Genomic DNA, 24,207 nt, shown 5'->3' on the forward strand with positions numbered 1-24,207 from the left:
CATAAACAAAGTTCACACAGCTAATATAACCCTCAAAATGGATCTTTACAAAGTGTTCATCATGCAGCCTGTCAGATCATGTAAAGGTGATGATACACGGGGCAACTTTTTGAGCAATGTTGCTGGGCATTGTTGCCAAGCAACGTTGCTTGGGCACTTTCCCACTGAGAATGAGCAACAAATATATATATCTGGATACGTTAGATTGGTCGTGGGCAATTTTTTGAGATCCTCCAATCAGAATGTTAGCAGCCGATCACGTGACCGGTTCTGAGATTTCAGAAAAATTCAAACAAGATGGCAGCCCCTCAGTGGCAGTGGAGTGGAGAAAAGGAGTGTGAACTTTTATCTTTTTACGCTAGTAAGTTGCCATGCGTCAACCCAAAACATGGAATTTACCTCATATATTGCTTAAAATACCAACAACTGTCCGAAGAAATGTGTGTATGCTGTAATGAAGCCATTGAATGATTTCAGTTAAATACTAAAAAGACGGGGTTTGTTTAATGGCTGTAGTAGTGAAGGCTGTAGAGCGTTTGACACATGAATAGCTTTTGATGCGATCGACGTGGGTTCGAATCCGCCTTTTGCTGAACTCGCTCTTCTCCCTTTTCCTGTCACAAATCAGATCGGAAAGGCATTTATTTTTTATAAAAATGAAGAAAATATTTGAAAAGTTGAAATAAAGTGCCTAACAAGTGTTTATAATAAAGTATTTATTGAGTTGGCAATAGATTTGCTCCTCTCTGATTAGTTGCTGCCAACTGTCTGTTGCCCTAATTAGTTGCCCTGTGTCTCATCAGGTTGCCTGTTGACGGCAACATTGCCCAGCAACATTGCTCAAAAAGTTGCCCTGTGTATCATCACCTTAAGTATAGTATTTATTTGGATGTTTACATTTGATTCTGAATGAATTTAGTAGCCTATGCTGCGGCTAACAGGGCTAAAGCTAACAACGGCTCTTGTCTCCGTGAATACAGTAAGAAACGATGGTAACTTTAACCACATTTAACAGTACATTAGCAACATGCTAACGAAACATTTAGAAAGACAATTTACAAATAACACTAAAAATATCATGATATCATGGATCGTGTGAGTTATTATTGCTCCATCTGCCATTTTTTGCTATTGTTCTTGCTTGCTTACCTGCATTAGTCTGATGACTCGCTGTGCAGCTCCAGACGTTAATACCGCCCGTTCTTCAGAGGTCTTTTGCAAAAAAACAAATTTACATAAGAAGGAGGAAACAATGGTGTTTGAGACTCACTGTATGCCATGTACTGAATTCTAATTATTTAACTATGCCGAGGTAAATTATATTTTCAATTCGCACCTTTAAGAAAAGTAACCGTTAGATTGCAATGTAAGAAAGGTTTACAGTATTTTACACTTCACAAGTAATGACAGTCAATTTTGTTACGGTTACTTATTAAGACATCCTTTGACGTATGCGTATGCAGCCTTCAAATGCGACCTCTCGAGGATACAGCCTCCAAAATGAGACACATTGTTCTGGGCTGTGTTTCCGAAAAGCCTCTCGGCGTATAGGACCAACGTTCTGCTTTTAGTAAACAACGTTTTAAAAATCGGACATTTTGAGACCAGCTAACAGTATTGACACACGAGAGTCTTTCAATACTTGTTTCTGATTTGCTCTAAAAGTGGATTCAAGCTGGCATTTTGTATGTGGGCAAAGAGCTAAGAACCCAAGAGGCAACACTTTGATACTTTTTGGGTAACAGCCACTAGATTATGGGGTGAAAATACTAAATGGACCTCAGAATCCTTCACCTTACGCACCCAAAATCGGCGAATTTCACTGCCAAAGAAGCGCAATAGAACAGTTTTTTAAATTAAGTCACCAATAAATTGTATGGCTCCTACAGTAAATGATGTATTGTCTTAAATATGTTTTATTTTACCAGTTGTGGAATCCAACCATTCAACCATCTGAGGTAACGTTGAGTTAGCCTACTTTATTAAGTATTTCCATTTTATGCATCTTTGCACATTTATTAATAGTAAATTAATAATTAACACATTTAAGATCATCATGTTTGCAGCTAACAATATATTTTAGACCTAGGCTATTAGAGTAATAGTAATAATATCTAGGTCTGAATTGAAATAAGTTTATTGTAGGTTTTAATGGATCAGGCTACAAACATAATGATCTTATAATACATGATGCATTGCTGTGTCCGTTATTCCATAATTCCTTTTGGACACTTTTGCTTTACGGACATTAGACAACACTGCAAAAACAAGCTGTTCTATTCATTTGTTGTCCAACATTCCCAATTTTTCTGATTAATTAATTTAATTTCATATGTTGGTATCAATTCAGTGTTTATAATGCTTATACTTGAACTTCAAAGAATTTTAACCCAAACTTACTGGGTTTCTAGAGAGCAAAGTATTTGTGAAAAAAAGTGGCAAACTTAAACACAAAGTGTGTAAAATAAACTGTTAAAAGGATTTGATGGTCACTAGTGATAGTATTTTATTCTGTGTTGTCATCATTCAGGTTGGATTTCAGCATTAATGTACGTTTTGTTTTAACAAAGCAGCTGATATCGCCATAGAAATTAGAGGGCTGCCGACTCGCTTTCACCACAAAATGGCGGAAACGCAGGGCTGCTGCTGGGCGCCGGTGTTGCAATGGAACGCTCTATTGAGTGTCGCTTCTTTTAGGGTATATTCTTTGATGTGGGGGAGATAATAGATTGTGGTAATTTCAGTATTCTATCAGTAGGTGGCAGTGTTACACAGTGAGTGAACGCCTCACTGCATTCACACAAGTTTTGGTAACAGGACTTGTCCTGTCACCTTTTCTTTTTTTATATTATAATTAATAGATTTAAATAGTGTTGTTGTTGTTGTTATTGCTTAGGTGAAAAACGGAATGAAAGCTAAACAGCTATATATTTTACATTTTTACAGCTAAAGTTTGGGATCAGTAAGAGTTTTTATTTTTATTTTTTAAGTAATGACTAGGCCACTTTTCTTCAGCAAGAACGCATTTAACTGATCAAAAGTGACAGTAAAGACATTTATAAGGTTACAACTGTTTTCAACTGATGAAAATAATAAGAAATGTTGGATCATTTGACACTGAAGACTGGAGTAATGAAGCAGAAAATTCAGCTTTGATCACAGTTATAAATACAATTTTAAGATGTATTAATACATTAAAATTATTATTGTTGTTGGGATATGAATATGCAACAGTCTTATTATTTGCCCGAGATGCTTGCCCTTTTCTCTTTTTTTCAATGCAAATGAGCAGACACTGCTTCTCCCTGGCTTAATTGTCATTGTAAATGTGACTTGTTTTCTATTTGAATGAACATGAGACTTCCCCCGCCTATTTCTTATTGCAGTTTTCTGAGAAGCAGGAAGAACGTGAGCTTGTTAAACCACAAACAACTGTCAGTGAGTGAAAGCGATAGGTTTCACATCATAGACAAACTATAGAGCTGTGTGCCGTGACTCTGGACAGCTGTCTGCTGCATATGGAGCTTTATAGGGAGGCAATAGACTATCTGAACGCCTATGGCATCTCTCCTGGTAAGACCGTTTAAACCAAATTCACGTTGCCTTAAAATATATATATATATTTTTTTTTTTTTTTTTTTTTGCTTTATTTACTCTCTCTCTCTCTATAGTGTATGTATTAAATATCATGGTATGTGTTTCTAACAGTGACTGAGGAAGAGATGGTGGATTCTGAATTACTACAGGATGTGTTCGCTGAGGAGACAGAGTGGGTTTCTCACAGCCCACTGCAAACTGAACCAGGTTTGCCATCCACTCCAGTAAGTCTGCATTTCAAACCTTTACAGAAGATGAATATAAACTAACAAAACTGAATTATCTATCAGTGAGTTGTTGTATTTATACTTGTATGTTGTCGTACGTTATTGTTGCAGGTCTATATCAGAATTACAAGACAAATTTTAATACATGATTTATATGCTATCATCTACTTAGTTGATCATGGATTTTTCTCAGTGCTGAATTATTTGAGTGATGTGAATCTTCAGCACGGTCACCATTCAGTTATGAGGCTTGAGGACAATGTTGTAATGTTTTCCCAGACAATCGATAGCCCAGATGACCTGCTTCAGAAGAGAATGGTGGTTTTGAAAGGGATTTTAATCAGTGAGGAGATCTACCTGACAGAGCTTGAGACGCTGCTCACGGTAATATGCTAAGACTCTTAAACAGATGTCAGTGGACATTTTTAGATGTCATTCATGTTATTCATACGTATATAAACATTCACATTTAAGCACTTCTATAGTATGGTGTCAAAAGACTCTTACTTTCCAGAATGTGCAGATTGTGAAGTCAAAACCTCTGTGGTTGAATAACAGAGATGACAAAAGGAAAAATATGTTATTTTTAGCATATATTGCTAAGCCTACATATGAAAAAAAAAAAAAAGCTTGAATGCAATGCTGTTTGTTGACTAGGTTACAATTTATTGCTTTGTTTTCAAACACATCAGGATTATTCATAGTTTTCTGGTCCATATCCAGTTAGGGTTTTGTCTCATGCTCAAGATGCCCTTTAGCACGTTGTGTTTAAAGATTCATACCAGTTTCAGATACACGTTATTTAAAATCTAACCATCTGTCATTTCCTGTAGGTCAACTTCTGTTTCTCTTAGTGAAGTATTGCTTCCCTTTCTTGTCAAACCATTAGTGGCTATGATTAAACTAGATAGTTTCCAAAAAGTCCAGGATGACATGCAACATAATGTTGAAGTACAGAATGCATGAAAAGTGTCATGTTTTCAACCACTTCCTCACAGGAATGGTGTCAGACATTCACATATAGTTTTAAATGAAGTATATTTTATTCTTAATGTTTCAGTTAGTTTACTTTTATTGTTTACATTGTTAATACTATAATGCATTTATAGTTTGTGCATTACACAAGTGTGTGTAATTTTTTAGCTGGCTACATCAGTTCAGCATAAGCAAATTTCAGTTCCCAATCTTTCTTTCGTTCTTTGACGTTTCTCTATATAATTTCTCTTTCTCTGCAGCCCATGAAAGCTTTGAGGGCAGCAGCAGGTACTTCTCAACCAGTGTTGTCCACTGAGCAGGTTCAGACTGTGTTTTATCAAATCCCTGAGCTCAGAGATCTGCACAAGGACTTCTGCACAAGCCTTCGGACTAGACTGCAGCCAGAGAAAGTGATGGATCCGCAGTCACAACAAGACCTGGGGAGGGAGGAGGGCCCAGATATTCAACTTAACCAAGCAGAGCATTATTTATCAGTGGGAGACCTGTTTCTTAAGTTTGTGAGTTGTTGTTGTTGTTGTTATTATTATTAGCAAACATGTGTTTATGTTGATCATAAAACTTATTTTACAACCATTGACAGTTCACAATTCACAACAACAGTGATGATAACTAAAAATGCTATATTCTCTCTTGGCCTAATTTTTGGTGTAATATGAAACATTTGACTCTATTGACCCATTTGGTCATACTTCCCACCTAGAAAGATTTAATGTCAGGACCGACCAAACTTATACCCCCATTTTCACAGACAATGCTTAAGCTAGTCCTAGACTAAAATGCATGTTTGAGCTGTTTTAACTGAAAGCAACTTATATTGACATATCTTAAAATATGTCACTGCCATGGTTTTGTCTCAAGATGCACAACATCCAGTAATGTTTTTTTTCTAGGGTACATTTATAAAAGCTACTTAAATACCCTAATTGATCTAAGGCCTAATTCTGGCTTAGTCTAAGACCTGTCTGTTAAACTTTTCTTTTGTCGTATTACTCATTAATCAATGTCATGGAATAGTAGTTTAATAACTGAGTTATATGTTGATTCCAAAGCAGCTCTGACTGATTGTGAGTTTATTAAGTGAAGGATTCTTCGGAAGAATTTGCAGACTGATTCATACCACTAACTTCGTCCCTTCAGTCTTGTTTAATTATTCTTTAAAGGAACCGACTCAAAAGAGTCATTTGTTCGTGAATTGTTGTGATTCTTTTATGAGCAGAGTGTGAGGAACACCGCTGCAGATTCAAACACTGCTGTGATCTGGATAATCGTGGTGCATCATATCAGAAATATGTAAATGATTCCAGGTAACAAATACTGATAAACTCAGTATTGGCTGACACTGTACAACGAATGCGTGTGATGCTGACGCAGGAGCCGGCCAATACTTAGTCAGCGTTCCAACGTAGAACCTGGAAGCGCTGCACTGTCTAAACAACATAAACAGCATAGGAGAATGACAGATGAGAGAAGAAATTGTTGAATAAAGTCGTTGCGTTTTTGCGCACAAAATGTATTCTCGTCGCTTCATAACATTAGGTGGGTTTATATGGAGCATTGTAATCGGTGTAAAAGTCCACCATATAAACACCTCAATCAGAATAAAAATGCCCAAACCAAATGAAATTGTAATCGGTTTGAGAGGGGTGGGATAAACCGATTACTCATCACGTCAAGAGGTCTGGGGCCGTCAGAATGCAAAATAGTGGTGGCAAAATCAAACTAGAGTAAAACTGAAACAACACATATTAAATAGACTGAAGGAACTCTACGGACCTATATCCACACATTTCTGCTTTTCGGAGGAGGGAGGGGTAGCATTGAGATGCTCCTTTGAGATCCACAGCCAGAGATATATTATTGGTAGATAAGATTGTCTGTATCTCTTACCATTGGAGAAAGCGTAATGGCTAGCTGGTTCAAAGCTTCTTCCCTGTGTACCGCCCGTACCGCCCAGTGCCCAAGGAAGTCGACCGGAAGTTGAAGTCGGCCGCGTGCCGCCATCTTGTAGCAGAACTTCACTTGCGTTAGCATCCCATTGACTCCCATATAATGAATAACTTTACATCTGAGGCATTTTAAGACTCCATTTGTCCATTATTTATTTCTAAACATACACGACAATGTATAAAGGGCTCCATTACCTTCTATGTTACATTATGGCCCCGTAGAAACAGTTTTTGTAAAAATAGGCTAACGATTGCATCATAACCACTTGACTCTCTGTCGCACAGTAGAGAAATTACCGTACAGACAGGAGGAGAAGCTCGCAGGCAATAGTATGCATTAACTTAATATGGCGTACTGGCGTTACATTTTAAAATACTATACAAAATAATTAATCAGAATACTTACTCCTGCTCACTCCAAAGAACTCCCCGCTCAAGCTCGCCGTCTCTGCAAGATTAACGATGGCAGTTTGCACGCACAGCTACTAGAAGATTTACATCTGTCAGACAGGTTGCTGACGTCATCAAGCTTAGTTTGAGTCTGCGCGTCAGAAACGGAAGTGCTAAAAATCGCTAAAAATGGGCTTCACTTGTCTCAATTGAGTTCCAATGGGGTCGCTGTGTCCATTTCTTTTACTGTCTATGGTACCGCCAGAGTGTTAGCATTAGCTGTTACGCTTTTTTGGCTAAAGGTTGCAGGCTTGCCTTCCAGTGGCTTTGGCTCAGCCACCAAAAAGGTCAGCTTCCTGCGCCCATCTTTTCCTTATACCTTCCAGCAGTAATATGCTACAAATTCACGCTGTAGCTTGATTAAGGGGCCGTTCACATGTCGCGTCTAAAAACACGTGGAATGCGCTCTCCACGATGACGAGGAAGTTTCAGCAAAGGATTAATTGATTTCTAGCACTTGCATTAGCTTTACTACTAGATATATTTATGGAGATGAGAAATAAAAACCCGCCCTGTACAGCTATGATCAGCTGTTTCCCTGATCTTTCGATGTTGTTACGGAAAGGCCGAAGCTAATCGTCTGGTTCTTTGATCTTTGATCTTTGAGCATGGAAAAAACAAGCTTATATTATGAGCGCGCTTGTAGCTCACCAACATTTCAAATAACGAACTTGCGCACGCAAAAGAAGCGATATGTGAACGGCCCCTCAGAGCAACACTTTACATAAAAAGAGCGCGCATAAGAAATAATGGAACTCCATGTTGACAGGAATAAAAGGCAGCAAATAGGAAATGGGTTAATGTGCGCGGCACATGTAAACAACATATCGGATTAGATCAAGTCTCATAAACAGTCCACCGAATCTTTCAATCGGAATTATTTTAATCAGAATGACAAAAAAACTACATGTAAACATGGCTACTGAGGTTGAACCACTGTAGTCACGTTAACTATTTTAACGATGTCTTTACTACTATTATGGAGCTTGAATGTGGTAATTACGTTGCTTTCTATGAGTATTTTTTTTTTAAAAACCTCTCAGATTTCATCAAAAAATATCTTAATTTGTGTTCCAAAAATGAACGAAGGTTTTATGGGTTTGGAACGACATGAGGATGAGTAATTGATGACAGAAATTTCATTTTTGGGTGAACTAACCCTTTAATTTCTTTATTGTGGTGTAATTTGCAGGTCAACCAGTTAGGAGTGTATCGGGGCTTCATTGACAACTATGAGAATGCAGTGGAGATCGTGCAGAAGTGTATGCAGTCAGACCAACGTTTCAGGACGCTTGCAGAGGTCTTACAAGTTTCCCTTACGACTATTGTTATCTCTATTGTTATCTCTCATACTTATTCTGGGCAAAAATATCCTAGAGTTAAGATTCTCTCGAAATTTGTGAGATCATATATCTCTGTGCCATACCAACTGTTTAGAGCACCCTAGCAACCATACAACATCATGAATAGGTGATATCAGCACCAGAACATCATACAGACATGGGATTTGACTCTTCTGCAGTCACACAGAACGCCCCGGCAACTGCCGAGATTTGCCACTGCTTGCACCACTCACATTTATTGTGAGTAATACACTTTATTGTCTTTTAGGGGAACTGCACAAATCCCTTTGTCTCTTGTTATCTTTAGAGTATGATGTCCTCCAAAGGGTCAGACAATGTCAAAACTAAGTACACCTTTGAAGGTAAACAGTACTTTTCTTTATGGTTTTGAATAAATCATTAAATGCTGGGAACATTCAATTATTATTCTACTCCACAGCTCTCCTGTATAAGCCGTTAGACAGAGTGATGAAAACCACCCTCGTGTTGCATGTGAGACGCTGTCCAGGATCACATTTTTTTTATTTATAAATATTCATTCATACTTATGGATTTATTAACGTTTTCCTCTATCCTCCTCAGGATCTGTTGAAGCACACGCCCCCTGATCATCCTGACAGCATCACGCTGCAGGAAGCGCTCCGTCTCACCAGCAGCTTCCTGTCTGGGGTCAATGAAAGGTCGCAGTGCAAACGATCTGTCATGCTTAGCAGAGGAGAGGTACCTTATACTGCATATGTAACAGTCACATGTTTATTCACATATTTTTTAAACTTGTATACCAAACTATAATATTTAACATTCATCATCATATTTAAGTGTGTGCATATCCACAGAGACGTCAACTTTTGCGTGATGGGTTTGTGGTAGATGTGTGTGAGAGTGGGCACAACCTGAGACACCTCTTTTTGTACACTGACATGCTGCTATGTGCTAAACTGACAAGTGCAGGGTGAGCCTCCACCAATCACAGCTCGTTAAAAATATGACATCATTATTTGAAAAAATCCTGTTATATATGAACATGAAATGGATGTGTACTGTATGAGCTTATGTGTATTTTCATAAAAAGGAGGCAGGCACAGTACAGATTTTGCTGGTACTTGCCATTGGTTGGCCTGAAGCTGCATTGGGCAGCTGAAAATCTGCCCTCATCAGAATACCAAATGAAAATCAGCAAAACCAGAGCCAAAATGCACCAGCTCAAACAAGTACTCCAACAACACATGGTAAGGCAATTTGAATGTGATTGACTGGTTTTTTTTTTTTTTTTTTGAGCCATTAAACTATATAAATAAGCAACATTAAAGGTGCAGTAAGTGATTTCTGAGAAGCGCTGTTGAAAGTAGATCGGACTGAGCACCACAACACACTTGTAGCCAATCAGCAATAGGGGGCGTGTCCACTCATGATGTGGGAGGAGAGAGAGTGAGCAAGAGATACAGAAACTGTAGAACAGTGTTAATTTCGTTTACAAATAATTTATCAACTGCATTTTTTGACAGACAAAAACGAGACAAGAACTAAATAGAAACCAGTTATAAATCACAAAAACTATGATGAAAATCGAATAAATATCAATAATACGAATAAAATCGAGATGAAAATGTTAGGGAGGGACAATTTGGGAAGAGATGCAGTTAGAACTGATGCCCTGCATGGTAGATGAGCACTCTTTAGCGTCTTTTCGCACCTGAACAGACAATTACACACAACATTATGTAAAAATATTTGGAGAGTATTCATGTAAACACAGTCGGTTATGTCTTAAGAGAACGTAAACAGTTGGGAAAATATCAGATGTGCATCAGTGCATTGAATCTGTGCATTTGGTATTAAAGTGACAGCAACCTAATAAACCTGCTGCTGTCTGCGGCCTTATGTTCAAACAACAAAAGAGAAAAGCATTCACTGCTCTTTAATAGCTTTACTAAGAACTAATTATATTTAATTTATACTAATATGTCTGCTTGAAAGAATAAAAATTATGTATGCAAGCTGTTATAAAGAATTACTAAAGTTATCAAAAGACTATGACTAAAACTAAAACTTGCTGTCAAACTTAACACTGCTGTAAAAAAAGAAGAGAGATGGCTGAGTTACATTACAAAAGAGAAAAGGTCAGAGGAAATATCACTGGAAAAAGAAGGGTTACAATCAGGCAAGTGCTTTAGGACCCGCATTAATATTAGAAAAGATCTTAACAGGAAGGCCTGAAAATGGACACGGGTTGCGTCATTTCTGCTCCATACGTGAGAACATCGGTTTAGCTGTTTCACAGAACCAAGATATGCTGTTGTTGTAATTTTAGTTATAGTAACAGGACAGTTTGTGTCACTGTTTGTTTGGAGCTGCCCGAGACTAACAACCAACTCTTGCTTATACAGTATATACTCAGTACGATATGGACATTTTTTTCTTCCTTGTTGTTCGTTCGCATTATTAGCATTATTTTGCTTTGCTTCAGCTATTATAAAGAGACATCCACTCTTACATTGTGTGTTCGTGCATTTTGGGAGCAGAGCAATGAAGGGAGGGGTGTGTTTGTTTGGGCTGATTTATAATATCAACAGAGTTCAACAATGGTTCTCAGATATCACTTACTGCACCTTTAAGAGCGTAAATGCATCAGTGTGCAACTTTTTTTGGAGAATATTGCTGACAATGGTCCAGAGGTTCGGTAAATCTCCAAAAAAAAAGTTATCAAGAAGAAAAATAAACTTTTAATAAAAAAAAAAAAAAAATGGAACAACAGAAGTGAAGTTCCCTTTAGATAACTTCATAATTGTGTGTTTGTTACAGAAAGGAGGCAAGGTATCAGTTTTTTGTGCTGTTGATCGCTTGAGGAGGAAGTTTGAAGAGTGTGAGATCTGGCTTTTAACAAACACACCATCGTTTACTTTAGATCTACACAGCACCAGTGGAAAGGTGAAACCACAACACTCACACGTGAACAAGCGAGCACATCCTCTCTCTCTTTTAATTCTTTTTTTAGTAAAAACACTTAATAGCATTTTCACAATACATGCTGTTCTAAAGCAGATGAATAGATACAGAGAATAAAGGTTTAATACCCCAAATGAGCTGAAATGTAGTTAAAGGCTTGCAGAGTAAAGAAAAAAACTCCCTAAGATGTTTAGTTAGATGAGGAAGAAACTTGAAAGGAACCAGATTTTTGTGAACAAAGAACCAAGTATGACTAGATTAAAAGCTATTTCACATCAAAAGTGAATATTCAGAATGCAAGATAAAGTGCAATTCAAATTTAAATGCAAGGAAGCAGAATTCAAATGAATAGAAATTGTCATAGAAAACGTACACAAAGCCTTGTGTTAAAATTTTGATTTTTTTTTTTCGTTGAGGTCTAAAGGGTCTGTGGATAGACAGATGGACAGACAGACAGATGTTAGCCAGATAGATAGAAAGTGACTCTTAAAGGTGCAGAAGAACATGTTTTTAAAAGATGTGATATAAGTCTAGGGTATCCCCTGATTTTTTTAACTGCTTATTTTGGGGCATCATTATAAATGCACCGAATTAGGGTGTGCGGCCCCTTTAATTCTCATATGCTCCATGCCCCAAGAGCTCGTGCTTGCCTTAAAAACATAAACAAAGTTCACACAGCTAATATAACCCTCAAAATGGATCTTTACAAAGTGTTCGTCATGCAACATGTCTAATCGCGTAAGTATAGTATTTATTTGGATGTTTACATTTGATTCTGAATGAGTTTGATAGTATACTATGCTGCGGCTAACAGCTATAGCTACCGTTACACACTGTTGGAGAGATTTATAAAGAATGAAGTTGTGTTTATGAATTATACAGCCTGCAATTGTTTAAAAAATGAAAATAGCGACGGCTCTTGTCTCCGTGAATACAGTAAGAAACGATGGTAACTTTAACCACATTTAACAGTACATTAGCAACATGCTAACAAAACATTTAGAAAGACAATTTACAAATATCACTAAAAATATCATGATATCATGTCAGTTATTATCACGCCATTTTTCGCTATTGTTCTTGCTTGCTTACCTAGTCTGATGATTCAGCTGTGCACATCCAGATGTTAATACTGACTGCCCTTGAACATGGGCTGGCATATGCAAATACTGGGGGTGTACATATTAATGATCCCAACTGTTACGTAACAGTCTGTGTTATGTTGAGATTCGCCTGTTCTTTGGAGGTCTTTTAAACAAATGAGATTTATATAAGAAGGAGGAAACAATGGTGTTTGAGACTCACTGTATGTCATTTCCATGTACTGAACTCTTGTTATTCAACTATGCCAAGGTAAATTCAATTTTTGAATCTAGGGCACCTTTAAGTAGAAAATGACTCTAAATGCGATATTTGTAGTTCATGAAGCCTTTCAACGACGTGTCTTTCCTGTTAGTGGTCAATAAAGCTTTTTCCTTCCACAGAGTCACACTATCCGACTGTTTTCTTTGTTTGACCTGAATGAGTGGAAAGAAACCATTGAGAAACAGAGTGGAAACTGTGAGTGCCTCTTTATCTAACTGTGTATTTGTCCTGATGATTGATTTTATGATCATATGCATGTGTATGTACTGTATGTGTTTCACAGGTATAGAGACGGTTCCTCCAGACCTGCTGTCTGTCACAGGTTCCTGTATCAAACTCAGAATGACTCAACAACCTCCCCTTAACTGCATTCGATCCGGTAAAGACCCCTCTATATCTTTTCTCAGTAACTTTTATTCTGTAAATATTGTTCTCACAATCCTTTCAATCACACTTGTGCACAGTGAACACGCTCTCTTTCTAAATTTCACAGATGAGAGCGCAAACATATGTGGAAGCTTATATGTGATAGTTCAATCTGCGTGTGGTCTGCAACACCCAAGCAGTAAGTGCCAAAACGCACGTTATTTGTAGAACAATGGAAGTTTCCAAGCCACACACTAAACCCACAAACTCATCACATACATTCTGCTCTAAATACGAAGCATATATTGCTTTCATAAAATGCTATTTTCTAAGTAACACACTACAAAGAAACAATATGCTTAAATAAGCTTCAAATAAATTAATAGTTAAACATACACCAGTTTTCAATCAATATACATATTCTTTTAAAGGTGCAGTATGCAATTTCTGAGAAACGCTGTTGAAAGTGGATCGGAACGAATACCGCAAAACACTTTCAGCCGTGTCCACCCCCTGGTGTGTCCACTCATGATGGGGGAGGAGAGAGAGTGAGCAAGAGGGAGATTTGAAGAAAGACTGTAGAAAGAGAGATGACTGAGGGACATTACAAAAGAGAAAAGCTCAGAGGAATATCACTGGGAAAAGAAGGGTTATGATCAGGCAAGAGCTTTAGGACCCGCATTAATATTAGAAAAGCTTTCCAGCGCTGGAGAGACCTAAGTAGGAAGTCCTGAAAAAGGTTGCTGAGGTTGTGTTATTTTTGCTCCATTTGTGAGTAACATCGGGTTTGCTGTTTCACAGAACCAAGATATGCTGTTTTTGTAATGTTAACTACAGTAACAGGACAGTTTGAGTGTCATTGGCTATGTTTACATGCACCAGTTTTCGTCAATCTGAATTAATTGAATCGGATTGTAGATCTGTTGACATGTACTCTAAACATTGTAATCTGATTCAAATATCCATTTATATGTTTTATATACATTCCGATTAAAACTTTTGCGCACGTGCTCTGCGTCTGATGTCGTCACAATTGAGAAGACAACCCTGGATGTGACACCAACAGAGCTCATTGTTATTTTTGCCCTGTTGGCATACACCTTCATAAGGGGCCGTTCACATATTGCATCTTTTGCTCGCGCTTCAGACTGAAAGGCTTCAGGTCTAAGGAAAAACAACGTCAGGTGTCAGGTCTCGTACAATTAGGCATAGGACGAAACAGCCTCAGACCAAAAGGTATCAGACAAAACGGACTCAGACAAAAAGTCATTGGATGAAACGGAATCAGAAGGAAACAAATTGCTCCGCCTCAATGTGACTTCACATGCACACAGTATTAGCCTATTTGCTAGTTTTATTTGCATGTTTAAAATGTTAGCTAAATAACACATTGCAACTAGATGAGTAAAGTTCATAGACAAACTTTAAGTTGGCTTGAAAAAGCCTAACCAGAAAGTTTTAAGCATTTCAGTTTGAAATAGTGAGTGAGTGAGTGAGTGAGTGAGTGAGTGAGTGAGTGAGTGAGTGAGTGAGTGATTACTATGTAAGGTACTCAGGATGATTGCTAGGGTGTTGCTATGCAGTTGCTAAGGTACACAAGGTGGTGGCTAAGGTGCTGCTATGCGGTTGCTAGGGTACCCTGAGTGGTTGCTAAGGTGTTGCTATGCAGTTGATATGGTATTTGGGTTGGTTGCTAAGGTGTTGCTATGCTGTTGCTAAGTTACTTGGGGTGGTTGCTAGGGTGTTACTAAGTGGTTGCTAGGGTTCTCAGGATGGTTGCTAAGATGCTGCTATGTGGTTGCTAGGGTACCCTGAGTGGTTGCTAAGGTGTTGCTATGCAGTCGTAGGGTGATCAGGGTGGTTGCTAGGGTGTTGCTATGCGGTTGCTAGGGTACCCTGGGTGGTTGCTAAGGTGTTGCTATGCCGTTACTAAGGTATTCTGGATGGTTGCTAGGGTTTTGCTATGCAGTTGCTAAGGTACTCGGGTGGTTGCTATGGTGTTGCTAAGTGGTTGCTAGGGAACTCAGGATGGTTGCTAGGGTGTTGCTATGCAGTTGCTAGGGTATTTTGGGGCATTGCTCTAATGTTCTATGCGGTTGCCATATGGTTGCTTAGGAGTTCTGGGTGGTTGCTATGAGATAGATGTGAGTGTGTGTGAGTACGTGAGTGTGTGTGGATAGATGATAGATGGATAGATAATTAAATTAGTTAGAGAGTTAGATAGATGATAGATAGTTAAGATAGATAGATAGTTAGAGAGTTTGATAGTTAGGTAGTTAGTTTATGAGTTTGAATGGCTTTGAAACAGTGTTTCTCAGAAATTGCTTACTGAAATTTTAATTAATATATGTAGGCAATGAACAGTATCTTCCAATAAGCCTCGTCTTAATTTCACTTGACCTTTCAGGTGCGTATGTGTGCGTGGAGGTAGACGGCTTTGAGTTTTACGAAAGACGAAAACAAACCTGCCTTTCAGCCTTCAGTGTCACACCACAATGGGATGAAGTGAGTGGTGGGAAGCCATTATACATTTTTAGAAATCAGATCATGCAATCTGTGATTTACAATAATGTATTTAATTTACTGAGCTGATTTGAATGTTATGTGTTATGTATAGGAGCTTGTGTTTCAAGTGGATGGAGCTCAGCAGCTGTTCCTGGTATTTGTGTCTCAGAATGAGAATGACACACAGCATGACATTGTGGGCAGGGCGGTATTAAATGTGAGTTTAACATAAACTACCTTTCAAAAGTATGGGGTCAGTAAGTTTTTTTTAAGGAATTTATACCTTTATTCAGTAAGGATGCATTAAATTGATCAAAAGTGACTGTAAACATTCATAATGTTAGAAAATTAGAACTTAGAATAAATGCCCTTCTTTCAAAATTTCTATTCATCAAAGAATCCCAAAAAATATGTAACAGTATCCACAAAAATACTAAGCAGCACAACTGTTTCCAACATTGATAATCATGTTTCTTGAGCAGCAAATCAGCATATTTAATGATTTTTAAAGGATCATGTGTGATGTAATGTATAAAGGAACTGTATATGTGTACTTTACAGCTGGACCCTGACAACATGTTTAAGAAGTGGAAGAAAGTCACGTGTTCTTTGGGCCAAGTTGATGTAACCTTGTCAATCAAGTATGTGCCCCACCCTCTCGAGCCTCCTAGCAGCAGCCCTCTCGTACAGGAACCAGTGTTCTGTGTGCCGATTGAACAAGTGGCAATGTGAGTACGATCCAAATCTTTATTACAGATCACAACTTACTAATACAGTGAAGAAGTTGCCAAATTTATTAAATATCCTTGTCTATAAAGTATTTAAACACTTAAGCCACAATGTGTAAATGCTATTGCTTTACATATCAAAGCAAATCTTAATATGTCTTTTTTTATGAAGTCTCTTCTGCTCACCAAGGTTGCATTTATTTGATCAAAAATACAGTAAAAAAAAAACAATAATATTGTGAAATAATGTTATAATTCAAGATAACTGTTTTCTCTTGTAATATATTTAAAAATGTAATTTATTCCTGTGATGCAAAGCTGAATTTTCAGTAGCAATTACTCCAGCCACATGATTTGGTGATATAAGTGATATTTTTGTAGTTAATTTAAGTACTGCATAATTTACTATTTTCTTTACTGTCACTTTTGATCCTTTATGAATTAAATTATTCATTTCTTTAAAAATAAATCATATTGTCCCCAAACTTTTGAACGGTAGTGTATTTAGATATAGTAGATGCACACTTCATGGTTATGAAACATTAATGGAATGTCCATAATGTGATGAATGCTAACCATCTGCATGTTCAAATATTTCCTTTGCTTTACGCACCTGAAAGAAAAGGAACTTTTTGTCAATTTAGAGCGCAACAATTTCCTCTAATTTAATATTCATACAATTTCAGGGTGATATAATTGTTGAAATAATCTGTAAATTAGAAGGAAGAAGTATGTTACAGTTTTAATAAGCTTCCTTCCTTTGTCATGAGGTTTTCATGTGCTGGTGGTCACGTTTGTGATTCTGCTTTTTAAGACATGTAGAAATAGAGGTGTTTTGTCATCAAAAAAGGAAGAGGAAAATGAAAACAGAATAAGAAGTGTTTAAAGACTTAACAGTGTCTTTGTGTATTCACAGACATGAGAGCGTGCTGGTCCCCCACATCGTCCGTTCCTGTGTGGAGGAGGTTGAGAGGAGGGGCCTGAAAGAAGAGGGCATCTACAGAATATCAGGAGCCAGTAGCGAGATACAGGCACTTAAACATGCATTCAACACTAGTGAGTGTGTGTGTGTGTGTGTGTTTGTGTTAAAATGTCAGAAGATTTTCACAGTACTTATCTCTAAAGAGTGCCTCTCTCTCTCTCTCTCTCTCTCACTGTAGATTACCGCGAGGCTGTGAGTAAACTGAGGAGTGTCGATGTGAACGCTGTATCAGGCACTCTAAAACTGTACTTTAGAGAACTTCCTTTACCTCTTATTCCCTCTGATCAATTCAAGGAGCTCTCAGATGCACTAGGTGAGCCCCTCACTTACCAGAATGCAAAATTGCCACGGTCAGCAATTACACAAGCAACATGAAAACAGAGTACATGATTCTGAAGCATTTGTAATGACAGTATCTCTCTCTCTCTATCCGGCTGTGACAGACATTGCTGATCCATATCTCAGAGCAGACAGCATGCTGACTCTGTTGCAGGATCTACCAGATGTTAACCGCAACACTCTCCTCTTCCTCTTACATCACCTGAGACGGTACATAACATCCTTTGAACTGTGTAACTGTCAAAACACTGATTTAGTTTCACCCCCAGACTGACCTGAAATCACTTTTCCCATTGATGGATGTAAATAAGAAAAAGATGTTTCTATATTTTATCTCTTTATCTCTCTCTCTCTCTCTTTTGGGTTCCTCAGTGTTGCAGAGAGGAAGGAAGAGAATAAAATGTCTCTGAGTAATTTGGCCACAGTGTTTGGCCCCAGCCTTTTGCGCCCCCCAGTGGCTCGAGTCGACATATCTCAAGAAGTGGAGGTTCAGGTGAGTTAATGTTACTTCATTACAAAACAAATATTTGATGTGTCCAGTGTTGGGTTGTGGTATTATAAGTGGGAACATTTCCTTGAAGCCTGACCAATGATGCACATGCATGCATTTTTTTTCTATTCTGATCATCTGGGGTTTATTTTAGAAGAAGTGAAACAGCACATTTCTACACATAGTGGATACTAGCGTATCTTCCCTACTATAACTTTGAAAAGTCCCCTGTCTGTGTTTTTTTGTTGTTGTTGTTGTTGTTGTTTTGTTTGTTTTTTTACTCTTTCCATTTGTTGTTTACACAATTTTGGGTTAATGGACTATTTATCTTAGCAATCAACCAATTAAAAATCACATTAAAATCTTAGCAAGTTAAAGGTGCCCAAGAACATGTTTTCAAAAGATGTAATATAAGTCTTAGGTGTCCCCTGAAGGTGTCTGTGAAGTTTCAGTTTTTTAATTAATTTTTTTAACTGCCTATTTTGGGGCATCATTATAAATGCGCCGATTTATGCAGCGTGGCCCCTTTAAATCTTGTGCTCTCCACCCCCAGAGCTCGTGCTTGCCTTAAACAGCTATAAACAAAGTTCACACAGCTAATATAACCCTCAAAATTGATCTTTACAAAGTGTAGAGTATTTATTTGGACGTTTACATTTGATTCTGAATGAGTTTGAGGCTGTGCTCTGTGACTAACGGCTAATGCTACACTGTTGGAGAGATTTATAAAAAATGAAGTTGTGTTTATGAATTATACAGACTGCAAGTGTTTAAAAAATGAAAATAACGACTTGTCTCCGTGAATACAGTAAGAAACAATGGTAACTTTAACCACATTTAACAGTACATTAGCAACATGCTAACGAAACAATTAGAAAGACAGTTTACAAATATCACTAAAAATATCATGGATCATGTCAGTTATTATTGCTCCATCTGCCATTTTTCGCTATTGTTCTTGCTTGCTTACCTAGTCTGATGATTCAGCTGTGCACATACAGACGTTACTGGCTGCCTTTGTCGAATGCCTTTCATAATGTTGGGAACATGGGATGGTATATGCAAATATTGGGGGGGTACACCCACTGTTACGTAACAGTCGGTGTTATGTTGAGATTCTTCGGAGGTCTTTTAAACAAATAAGATTTACATAAGAAGGAGGAAACAATGGAGTTTGAGACTCACTGTATGTCATTTCCATGTACTGAACTCTTGTTATTTGACTATGCAGAGGAAGCAGGGCATCTAGGGCACCTTTAATGCATCTTCTTTAGAATAATCTTTTTCTACAATAATACAGTAAAAATGATATTTCTTTATAGGTTTTTTGGCCTGCATGATTCTAATTGCAATTTTTCTGATAAAAATTGCAATTCCGAATGAAAAATCATCATATATCAATTTGATATATAATGATTTTATAATGATAAATAAAATATTAATCTAAATAATAAAAAAAAAAAAAAAAAAAAAAAAAAATAATAATATATTACTGTAAAATTACAATACAAATACTAATAGCTTAATTTGTTTATTTTCAAACATTAAATCATATCAATCTTGTATTTTGCCGGAAAACCACAGGGAGCTATTAAAGCTTCACTTTTGTTGACCACATCCAGTTTTTAAGCACTTCTCATTACATTCACTCCGCGAAACATGGTTCATATATAAATTAATTAAATTGCATTCATGCTGATTTGAAAATATCCTGATTTTGTTTTTTATTTTAATTAACCATGCAACTGTTATTTAGATTTTTTTGCAGACCATTAGTTATTTTTGGTAAAAAATGGTTTAACCCTTTCAGGATGATTTGTAGACCAGTTGTGACTTATCACATTAATCAGCTAATCACAGTAAAGAAGAGATTACGATTGGTGGGAATTGACAGGGTAATGAGCCAATCCTAGCCCTGTGTCCTCTTACATGATTTTTCACATCTACACATCTGTGTTTCTGTTTTTCTGGTCACAGGTTCAGGTGATTTTTCTCTATCTACAGTGTCAGAACCTTCCAGAAGCTCTTCTCACAAAACATCTGGACATTGATGAGCTAGAGACATGAGCCTTCAACAACCATACTCATATCTGTCTGAGTATTCACGGTTGTCTGTACACTTATTTAAAAAAATGTTCAACTCTCCTTATTTTACAGATTTATCAGTGTATTATTTTATTTTAAGATTTTTAATGTCATTAAAAAATGACATGATCACAAGTTGACCATGTTTTAATGTTTCAGTACATGCTCTGTGAAATTTTATGGGGACAAAAATCATGTGTGAGATCAGAAGTTTCATATAAAAGCCAAAGATTTCTCCACACAAATTATGCTCATTTTCAAGTTTGAAAAAAGTTTGCCTCACTGACCAACAGAAAGCTGCTTGGTTTAAAAGGTGTTGTGAGTTGACAATTTTGCCTGCAAAATTTCACCTAACTTTTGTTGACGTGACCACTTCTTTAGCTACAGGTCAGATCGTGGACACTTTTGAAATGTAACCGACTAACTGGTTACTGTTAGTGAGAGAGTATCTGAAACCCCAGTGTCTTTTGATCCAGGACAGAAAAGTATTTTCTTCTTGTATCGTATGTAAAGGCCTCGACCGACTAGGACCTCAGAAACAGAGACTCTGGGTGGGCCGAGAGGGCAAAAGGGGAGAAAGGTGAAGTGAGACACTTGTAATATCCTACCACAGATGGCCAATTCTCACACACTTGTGGGGGTCACCAATAACTCTGCCACTCTCCCAACCCCCTTACCCCCACCTCCATGCAAATCAATCCGCTACGGTTCAGCTTCAACAAGACCAAGTTCACCATGACATGCACCAGCACTTCAAAGAGATCCATGCTTCCTAACCTCTCCCCCGCGGTTGCTGGGTGTTGCTTTTCACCTCAGCTTATGCCCCACCTGGCCGGGCTGGGATTCTCTCTCCCTCCTTCGGCCTGATTTTGACTTTGATCCATAATCCAAACTCAGAAAAGCGCTCCCGTTCCCAGCGTTCCAGTCAGGAAAAGTGCAGTGATGTCAGATGTGTGCCGTAACGCCATCCAGACATAGCCTCGGTTACAACGTAGCATCAAATGAGTTATGGAAAAAAATCAGTGCTCCCACGCTAAGACGGCCACCAATAAAACAGGTTCCTGCGGTTAAGCACTAACGCAGACGGGATGATCGGAAAAGATCTTGCTATTAGAATAAAAAGGAGTGAATGATGGATCGAATGGGAAAAGCACAATGAAATACGGACATTATTAGCAACGGCTGTACTTCTCTTGGGGGTCGAACTGAAACTTGGATTTGAGGGCATAGTTTGAAATGTACATCAGATGCTAACAGACAAAATAGCCTCATGAAATATGATCAGATCATTTTAGTACAGGGGTTTTCAAACATCTTGATGCCAAGGAAAGATCATCCTCTAAATAAGATAATCCGCATGCAAGGGAGCACCTTTTATAGAGAGAGCATGTATTATATAGAGATCAGCTCTAAATGTTAATGACACATTTGTACTGTTAGAAAAATAGTAAAGACAACATTTTTTTTTCTTTCAGTTTTTATAGTCATTAGCTATGTTTCCTTCTATTTTTATATGCATTTTAGGATTTCGCATAAAAACACGCTGGATGGAAACGTCAAGATGGGCATAAATTCTAAAAATGCTCATTAAAGGGTTAGTTCACTCCAAAATGAAAATTCTTCCACACACGTAAGACTTTCATTCTTTTCGGAAGACAAATAAAGATTTTTTGATGACAGAATGCTCAGATTTCCTTCCATTGACTGCCTTTGCAACTTCCACTGACACTTCAAAAAGTTCATGAAGAGATCGGAAAACTAATCCATATGAATCGAGTGGTTTAGTCCAAATTTTAAGAAGAGAATCTATTGCTTGTTATGATGAACAGATTTAATTTAGGTTCAGATCTGAAATGATTTAATAAGGTTCATTCTTGTGTGTTATGCAGCACGTTTGAGCTTCTGAAAGAGGTTTGTTCTCGCGCGTGTAGCAAGTTTGGTTGAGCTTCTGCTTATGTTCGCTGATCAATGTTTACATGCGAGTAAAAGCCTAAAGACGGGTGTGGAACAACATGAGGGTAAGTAATTAATGACAGAAATTTCATTTTGAGGTAAACTAACCCTTTAAGCACTCAATTAGCACTCAATTCCATTACCCTTCAAATTGAAATTGCAATTTGAAAATACATCCAATGCCCAATTTTGCAAAAACTCCCATATATCACAAAAAAGGTTTTGATGCTCACATGAGGTGGTTTTTAAGGCAATTCGGAAAAAAAGGAATATTTCGCAAAACTGCAAAAGAAACAGACCTGGCGTAGCCTATGTAAAAGTTGATCATTCTTTAAAGATGGTGCAGTGTGTATGACAGAAGATGAGACAAGAGTTCTTTAATAAACTCATATAAGACAAAAGAATTCTAAACAACAAAGAAACACCACAATTTATCAAGACCTCGAAGCAGATAGGAGGGAGAAACACCCAGAAACAAAAGTTTAAGTTTCTTTGCCATCAATGCTTGGATTACATGCCTACGTCTCATTAGATTAAAAACAGTAGGCTTTTTCGAGATGCATCGGCGCTACGCAGACTAATCGGCATATGACATCAAAGTACCGCAAGAGAGTTTGGAGAACATAGGACTCCTTGCTTATGAATTGCTCTCGCGGTACTTTGATGTCATATGCCGATCAGTCTGCGCTAATGCATCCCGAACAAAAAGCGCCAATGCATCTCGAACAAACTTAAACCTAACATCTGTTGCCATGATTTTTGGAATGACATTGCGAGAGGAAAAAAAATTCACAATAGTTTTTATCGACATTTAGAAATTATTGCAAAAGTTTTGCGCGAATCTGTAATGGAAACCCGGCTTAGGTTTATATCCAAAGTTGCAAATTTAACTTATGCGCAAATTTGGAATATCACATCATAGTTTAAGCACGTGCTTTTGTATTGCATAAAAAATGTGATTTTAACGATAAAATATTGTAAAAACGCTAAATCGGTTAACAGTAAGTTTCTGTATTATATACAGGGAAAAACTTACTAGACATTTATGCAATTTTCACAGTAAAATACTGTAAAAAATACAAAATCAATGTATAATTTACAGTCAAAATCTGTAAACTGATATTCCCACAATTTCCTGTGTGACACTCCACATTTGAAAGTATTTTGTTTAAATAGTCATGTTTCTTAATAGTTTTTGTTATCAGTTATGCACATGGTTTTATTTTACATCTTCTGTTGTCTAATGAATGTTTATTGCATTATTTAAGTATTGTAGGTTACCATTATGGCGTTTTGCGTTGGTGTGAATGACTCTTTGCACCTTCTTTATATTTGTATAAATATGATTCTGATTCTTCATGTGGCTTTCTCTTTTACCACCTGCATTATTATGGTGGTTGTCATTATATGTTAAAGGTACAAAACAGATTTCAGTAGTTGTGTGCTTGCTTTGTTGAATTTATTGGTTTACATTCAACTTTCCTTAAATTACAATTTTATACTGTAAAATTTACAGTTCTGTAAATGTGTTGTTTTGTATTTTTTACAAAAATATTCTGGCAACCACAGCTGCCAAAATTATTTTGTAAAAATTATGGATTTTTTTTTACAGTCTACTCAGTGGAAACACATTTACCGAATAAAATCCCTGGATTCTTACCAAACCTTGTCTTTGCCTCAGTGGATGTGATTGGATAACTGGACTAACCAGTGGACCAATTTCATTTCACAGCATCTTAAATGTTAGTTTGATCATTCTGAAAAGCCTGAGAGAGTCATCAATGATTTGGTTTAATTCCCTCCCAGAAGCATCTCACATGATTGTGTTCACAAACACCAGACATCTGAACGCAAGATAACATGACAGCATTTATTGCATTTCCTCTGAG

The 24,207-nt window shown here is 37.3% G+C and overlaps 1 protein-coding gene across 1 annotated transcript; it reads left to right on the top strand.

The window, feature by feature from the left end:
• Positions 1–3,413: 3,413 nt before the first annotated feature.
• Positions 3,414–23,971, top strand: si:dkey-33c9.6 (active breakpoint cluster region-related protein). The gene is made up of 22 exons (XM_067401738.1): positions 3,414–3,573; positions 3,709–3,821; positions 4,104–4,208; positions 5,060–5,317; positions 8,409–8,516; positions 8,867–8,921; positions 8,999–9,051; positions 9,142–9,279; positions 9,396–9,511; positions 9,632–9,788; positions 11,362–11,487; positions 12,990–13,065; positions 13,154–13,249; positions 13,364–13,435; positions 15,644–15,741; positions 15,854–15,958; positions 16,303–16,469; positions 17,386–17,525; positions 17,630–17,764; positions 17,895–18,000; positions 18,163–18,283; positions 20,258–23,971. Exons 1-22 carry the CDS (start codon positions 3,519–3,521, stop codon positions 20,345–20,347), a joined length of 2,490 nt encoding a protein of 829 aa, XP_067257839.1. The 5' UTR covers positions 3,414–3,518; the 3' UTR covers positions 20,348–23,971.
• The last annotated feature ends 236 nt before the right edge of the window (positions 23,972–24,207 follow it).

Source organism: Chanodichthys erythropterus, chromosome 11, assembly GCF_024489055.1.
Source record: "Chanodichthys erythropterus isolate Z2021 chromosome 11, ASM2448905v1, whole genome shotgun sequence".
Taxonomy (NCBI): domain Eukaryota; kingdom Metazoa; phylum Chordata; class Actinopteri; order Cypriniformes; family Xenocyprididae; genus Chanodichthys; species Chanodichthys erythropterus.